The 7274-nt window shown below is 42.5% G+C and overlaps 1 protein-coding gene across 1 annotated transcript in view; it reads left to right on the top strand.

The window, feature by feature from the left end:
• Nucleotides 1–692: 692 nt before the first annotated feature.
• SNX3 (sorting nexin 3) overlaps nucleotides 693–7274 on the top strand; it is a 48440-nt gene continuing 41858 nt past the window's right edge. Inside the window, exon 1 of the mRNA XM_015422612.1 lies at nucleotides 693–1091. Coding sequence (XP_015278098.1) covers nucleotides 930–1091 — 162 coding nt within the window. The 5' untranslated portion in view covers nucleotides 693–929. The remainder of the gene's footprint in view (nucleotides 1092–7274) is intronic.

Genomic DNA, 7274 nt, shown 5'->3' with positions numbered 1-7274 from the left:
TTCCTTGGCATTGCCCTTCTTTGGGATTGGAATGTATACTGACCTTTTCCAATCCTGTGGCCACTGTTGTGTTTTCCAAATTTGCTGGCAAATTGAGTGCAGCACTTTAACAGCATCATCTTTTAAGACTTTGAATAGCTCAGCTGGAATATCATCACCTCCACTAGCTTTGTTGTTAGCAATGCTTTCTAAGGCCCATTTAACTTCACATTCCAGGATATCTGGCTCAAGGTCAGTGATTATACCCTCTCGAGGTCTTTCTTGTATAGTTCTTCTGTGTATTCTTGCCATCTTTTCCTAATCTCTTCTGCTTCTGTTAGGTCCCTACCGTTTTTGTCCTTTATCATGGCATAAAAGAGAGGCATAAAAGGCCAATATTTTAGAACGCCTTTTGGGAAAATTTTTGAGGAATCTTGTTTTTCCATTCATCCATTGCCAATTGTCGGTTATGAGAACCTGAAGGATAAAAGCAATAATCTCTAGGATCATTAAAACCTCCTGCTCCTTTCCCCTTTCACTCCCGGCGGGCCCTTCAAGAGTATTCTTCAGGCTCCGCTGGTTACGCTCCCGTTTAACGCCGCTCTCAGCAGTTATGGGACTTGTAGTTTTCTAAAAGTATTCTTAGTTTGCCGGACGTCGCAGAAGACTACAAGTCCCGTGCTGCTTTGCGCGCAAACGAAAGGTTGCGCTCTCTCTGCAGAGGGCGGTGGCCGGGCCGGAGCGAGTCTTGGGGGCGTCGGGTTGGCTTTTCGCCCGAGAACAAGAAAGCGGGAGGTAGCGGGCGCTGGGTTGCAGTGACATCCGAGCGCCCCCAGTCTTCGCCTCTTCCCCTTCGTGCGCCCCTCACGCTGCCTCTTCTCTGGCAGTTTGTTTCTGCGACTCTCCGGCTGAAGGTGACGAGGCAGGAGCGGGGCGGGAGGGCGTCGGAAATGGCTGAGACGGTGGCGGACACCAGGCGCCTTATCACCAAGCCGCAGAACCTGAATGACGCCTACGGGCCGCCTAGCAACTTCCTCGAGATCGACGTCGCCAACCCACAGACCGTCGGCGTGGGCAGGGGCCGCTTCACCACCTACGAAGTCAGGGTCAAGGTGAGAGACTTGGGGGGGGGGGAGCTGCTGAGGGTCCCGGATTAGCCCGACTCTGTTCGCCTCCGCTATGGGGCAGCTCTTGTCTATGCAGCCTCCAGATAGCAGGGCCCCTCTCTCCCCGGTCATTCCTCTGTCCTGTCTGGGTAGCTGCAAGAGGGGTGTCTTTCAGACTGAAGACTCCTGGAAGAGTTCCCTCTTCATCCTCCCCTTCCCCTTTATATGAGGGCACGGTTCTTTTTGTGAGGGCTCATTGTGCCTGTCCCTAAAGATGCTGACATTGCAGGGCAAGGGCTGATGTTTCTTGATCATTTTAATCTCATGTATCCCTAATGGGTAAGATTTGAAGGCTGGTAATATGATAGAATTCTTGACGTTTGGTCTGGCAAGTCAGGCTACCGATGCAGTCCTGTGGTGTTGTAGGTGTGAGAGAAGATGGGGTTTGAATGTGTCTTTGTGCACGTCAAGAGAGAATGTAATATCATGTTATAGTAAGGATTGTAAAGATGTTGTAAAGATTTTAAGAAATATATCTTCACTCCTTTGTGAACAGATTAAATTCGTAATCTAATCCAGCATCCTGTCTCACACAGTGGCCACCCAGTTCCTCTGGATGGCCAACAACGGCATAGTGGCCAAGGCCTTCCCCTGATGTCTCCTGGCTCTGGGATTCAGAGGCTTAGTGCCTCTGAATGTGGAGGTTTCCCACCATCACCATGGGTAGTAGCCATTGATAGGCTTATCCCCCATGAATCCATCGAATCCCCTTTTAAACACTGTTTATTCCTGTGGCCATCACTACATCTTCTGCCTGCAAATTCCACATTTTAATCATTTTCTGTGTAAAATAGTATTTCCTTTTGTCCATCCTAAACCTACTGCCCATCAGCTTCATTGAATGCCCTTGATTTCTAGTATTTGGGGAGAGGGACAAAAAATTATCTTTGCCAACTCTCTCTACCCTATGTATAATTTTATAAACCTCTATCATGTCCCTCTCCCTTACTCCTCTATTTTCTAAACTGAAAAGTCCCAGACTCTTCAACCTTTCCTCATAGGAAAGGTGCTCCAACCCCCTAATTATCTTGGTTGCCCTCCTCTGTAGTTTTTCCAGCTCTACAGTGTGACCCCTGCAAGGTCACCAGATATGGTGACCAGAACTATACACAGTATTCCAAATGAGGCCGCACCATAGATCTATACAGGGACATTACGATATAGGCCATTTTATTCTCAATATGTTTCCTAATAATCCCTAACATAGAGTTTGCTATTTCACCACTGCAGCACATTGGGCTGACACTTTCACTGAGCTATCTGCTGTGACCACAAGATCTTTTTCCATCTCAGTCTCAGCAACTTCAGACCCATTAGCCTATACTTGAAGTTGGGAGTTTTTTTGTTCCAATGTGCATCACCTTACACTTACCAACACTGAACTTCATTTGCCACATTGTCACTCACCCAGTTTATGGAGGTCCTCTTGGAGCTCTTTTTTTTTTTAAGTACCCATAGGTACACTTTTATTAATTTTTCTTTTATAATCTACAACAAACAAATCTACACACTACAAACAGACACTCTACTACACATAACATGTATACCAAGAGTACAGTTACATTATATGCTTATATCCAATTACTTAATTAATAGAAACGTCTATCACTTTCCATTCTTCTGTCTTCTGTGTTCTCAAGTCCATTGTGCCATAATTGCCTAATCTTCTATTGTACTTACATTATACCAATCATAAAACTTTTTCCATGTTTTTTGAAATGTCCACTCTTTGCTTAATCTCATTTCTAAAGTCAGTTTATCAATTTCTGCTGTTTCAAAAAGTTTATTCACAAACTCCTGTTTTGTTGGTATCACCATAGTTTTCCAATATTTGGCATATAAAATTCTTGCAGCTGTCGTCATATAAACAGTCAAATACCTATTCTCTTTTTCATAATCATTTGGAAATATATTCAACAGCAAGACCTCTGGAGTAAATGGAATCTTTGCTCTTAGTATCTTCTCCATCAAACTATGGACCCATTTCCAAAACTTTTTTGTAACATCGCATAGCCACCACATATGATAAAATGTGCCCCTTTTACTCTTACATTTCCAGCATTTATCAGAACAGTTAGTATTTTGCTTAGCCAATCTATCAGGTGTAATATACCATCTATAAAACATCTTATACATATATGTTCCGGTAGTTTAAGATTGTCCTTACTATCCAAAATGTCCTGATACCTCAATGTTTCTTCTCCTGTATAAGCATTTGGCAGCGTAAATGCCTCTAATGGTGTTATTAGTCTCGATCTTCTAGTATAAAATTTTTTATGGATTCCGTCCCAAACTTTAAGTAAAGAGGCTCTCAACCAATGCTGTTTAAAGTACTTATGGGAATTTGCTTTCTCATACCATAAAAAGGCATTCCATCCAAGTAACAAATCATGTCCTTCGATTTGCAACAATCTTGTATCTTCGAGAGTGACCCACTCTCTAATCCAAACTAGAGCCACCGCTCTATAATATAAAAGCCAGTTTGGGACTCCAAATCCACCTCGCCCTTTCACGTCCTGCAACATTTTTAACCTTATTCTCGCCTTCTTTCCTTGCCAGATGAACTTAGCTCCTCTTGGAGCTCTTCATAGTCAGCTTTGGTTTTCACCACCCTGAATAATTTTGCGTCATCTGCAGACTTTGCCACTACACTACTCACACCTAGTTCCTGATCATTTATTAAATAGTACCAGCCTCAGTTAAATAGTACCAGCCCCAATGCTGATCCTTGTGGGACCCCACTGCTTACTTTCTTCCATTGTGAGAACTGTCCGTTTATTCCTACTCTTTGTTTCCTGTCATTTAACCAATTTTTAATCCATAAGAGAACCCATCCTCTTATCCCATGACTGCAAAGTTTACTCAGGAGTCTTTGGTGAAGTACTTTGTCAAAAGCCTTTTGGAAGTCCAAGTAGATAATGTCTACTGGGTCACCGTTGTCTCTTTCTCAAAGAACTCGAAAAGATTGTTGAGGCAGCGTTTGAAGAAGCCGTGCTGATTTTCTCTCAGCAGGCTTTGTCCCTCTAGGTGCCTAACAATTCTACCTTTGCAATTTCTACTAATTTGCCTGGTACAGATGTTAGGCTGACTGGCCTGTAATTTCCTGGTTCTCCTCTAGATCCCTTTTAAAAAATGAGTGTAACATTTGCTACTCTCCAATCTTCTGGTACGGCAGCTGAATTTAGTGATAGGTTACATGTACGCTAGTAGATCAACTATCTCACATCTGAGTTCCTTAAGAACGCTTGGGTATATGCCATCAGGACCTGGAGATGTATTGGTTTTTAATTTCCCCTATAGGTCTAAAACTTATCTCTGGTCACCTCAAATTGGCTCAGTTCTTTTGAGTGATCTATAAAGTTCTTCTGAGTGATCTATAAAGCAAAAGGCCCCTTACTGAAAATAGGGGCTGTGGCATAGGTATGTGCGTTACACTTTCCACGGTGAATACAGAAGCAAAAAATGTCATTGAGCTTCTCTGACATCTCCCCATCTTCCTTTGGCAATTCCTTTATTACATTGTTATCCAAAGGCCCCACTGCTTCTCTGGCTGATTTCCTGCTCTGGGTGTATTTATTGTTTGTCTTGATGCTTTTAGCAACCCACTTCTCAAAATCTCTTTTTGCATGCCTAATTATTGACTTACATTTCTTTTGCCAGAGCCTGTGGTCCCTTCTGTTCAATTCATTGGGGTCTCTTTACTTTTTATACCTTCCTTTACTCATGTTGTTAACCATGCGGGCTTTCTTTTAGACCTGGCAGTGCCTTTTCCTAACCTGTGGAATGCATTCTATTTGGGCTTCAGTTTGTGTGGTTTTAAACAGCCTCCAAGCATCCTCTAGGGATTTGACTCTCTTGCGTTTCCCCTTCAGCTTCCTTTTTACTATTCCCCTCGTTTTTGTAAGGTCCCTTTTTTGAAAACAGATGTTACAATTTTGTACTTCAGGGGTAAATCTCCATTGACCTGAATGCTGAACTTAATAGCATTGTGGTCACTGTTCCTAACTGGCATAACAACCTCTACATCTCTCACCAGGTCTTGAGACCCACTCAGAACCAAGTCCAAGATCACTACCCCTCTGGCAGGCTTTGTGACTAGCTGTTCCATTGCAGTCAATTTATGATGTATAGGAATTTCATTCTACAGCATGACTCGAGCACGTGTTTACCCAGGCAGTGTGAGGGTAGTTGGAGTCTTCCAGTATGCAACAGTGCTACATAATAAGACTTATGCAAACTGGTAGCAAAGTGGCTAAGAAAATATGCTACAGTCTTCAGGGTTACTGATTCAAACCACTTCTCTGAAGCAAAATAAAGCAGGAGTCCAATATATGTGGAGTAGCAGAGTTTACTCTGGTATACGCTTTTTGTGAGTCAGTGTTGCCTTAGTAGATACACAGGCATCTAGTAGGATGATCTGGACACAATACACAATGGGGGGGGGGAGCCAGTGTGGTATAGTGGGTAGAGTGTTGGACTAGGATCTGGGTGAATAGGCTTCAGTCTCTGCTCTACCATTGAAGCTTTCTGAATGACTTGGGGACAGTCACACACTCTCAGCCTAACCTGCCTCAGAGAGTTGTGAAAGTTAAATTAAAAAAGAGGAGAATAATGTAAGCTGCTTTGGGTGCCCATTAGAGAGAAAGGTGGGGTATAAATAAGTCTTATGAGGAGAGGCCTATTTAAAACAAGATACAATCAAAAAATGATCAGCTGTAAACTTAATAGGTAAGCAAGCTTGGTTCTCTCTCTCAGTGCCCCCTCAAGAGATCGGGAATTATACTTTCTTCCCTTACAAGGCTGTTGTAAGGATTTCAGCAAGGCTGAATGTCTGAAGCACTTTGAACACTCAAAACACTGTCAAATGTTTATTATGCCCTGCCTCATGTAGCAGGGTGTCAACTTCATTCCCAGGTACTTCTAATTGATTTTTTCCCCACTTGTTTTTGCTTTTTCTGCTCCAGAAATGCAGCTTGCTTTGGTTCTGACCTGTTCACTGCTGGACCCTGTTGCCCTGATAGGCACCTAGTTTGGGCAAAGTAATGCATAGACCTGGTTACCAAAGTGGACTTCTGTGTTCACTCTGGAAGAAAGCTCCCTGAGATACTTCCAGTGCTTCAGTTAACGCAGAACTAATTCAAGTATTGGGAGAATAGTTAGAATCAGTTGTTTATAGCATGTAGTGTGTGCTTCTCATTGAAATGGATTGGACTAATGTTCTTGTACAGAATTAGTTCCAGCACCAACTTACCCAGATACCCCTTAAAAGATCACAAGCAGACCATAAGTAGTTATTTATTTCTATTTATATCCCACCTTGCCTGACAAGATTAATGCGACTAATGCTGATCCTTTCTCCCCAATGAACGATAGTGGTGTCATTGTTAACCAGCTTTCCTGTAGGTAACCAGGGATTATATTCTGTTGAAGAATGCTACACATGCACAGTATTAATCCTATCCCTATTACACGTAAAAGATAATATCAGACTCAGTTTTACTTTCTCAGCTGGCTGAAGGCTGTTAGGCCTTCTGTATCTGAGAAACAGTATATCAAGAATCACAACCAGGTTACAATTCCTATTTTTTGGTTGTCAGAAGGCAACCAGTTGTGTGGTTTGGGAAGAGCACAGCAGAAAAGAATAGGAACTCCCCACCCTACACATCCAGGACAGGTCATGAGTTAGAACTGAGAATCAAAGGCTGAAGCCAAAGAATATCCACATGACTACCTAAATTCAACAGTTTCTGGACTCTTCATTGGCAATAACATTTTGACTAAGGAGGGTCTTCTAATCTCTGAGAGGCCTTCTGATAGATTTAAAGAAACTGTTTGGGACAACTTTATAACTAAAAACAAGTAAAGAATCTTTTCTAATATTTACTCTTTGTCTCTTCCCTGCTTTATCTCTTAGGAAAGCTGAGGGTGATGATACAAACTAGATCTACTGGCTAACATATTGATTGATCTAACAGCTAAGTAGGCTGAAGACCTTTGCCTCCTTAGTGCAATTCTGTGTTTGTGCATAAATGCATACACATACTTTCTTCTTCTTGGCCTCTTAAGAGACTGTGGGTTCAGTTCTTGGTGCTGCCAATCAAAAGGACCTCTGGTAGGAAGGCTGGAGAG

Source organism: Gekko japonicus, unplaced genomic scaffold (assembly GCF_001447785.1).
Source record: "Gekko japonicus isolate JY-2015 unplaced genomic scaffold, Gekko_japonicus_V1.1 scaffold1807, whole genome shotgun sequence".
Classification (NCBI taxonomy): Eukaryota; Metazoa; Chordata; class Lepidosauria; order Squamata; family Gekkonidae; genus Gekko; species Gekko japonicus.
Note: the sequence above shows the minus strand (reverse complement) of the source record. Positions and strands in the feature narration are given on the sequence as shown.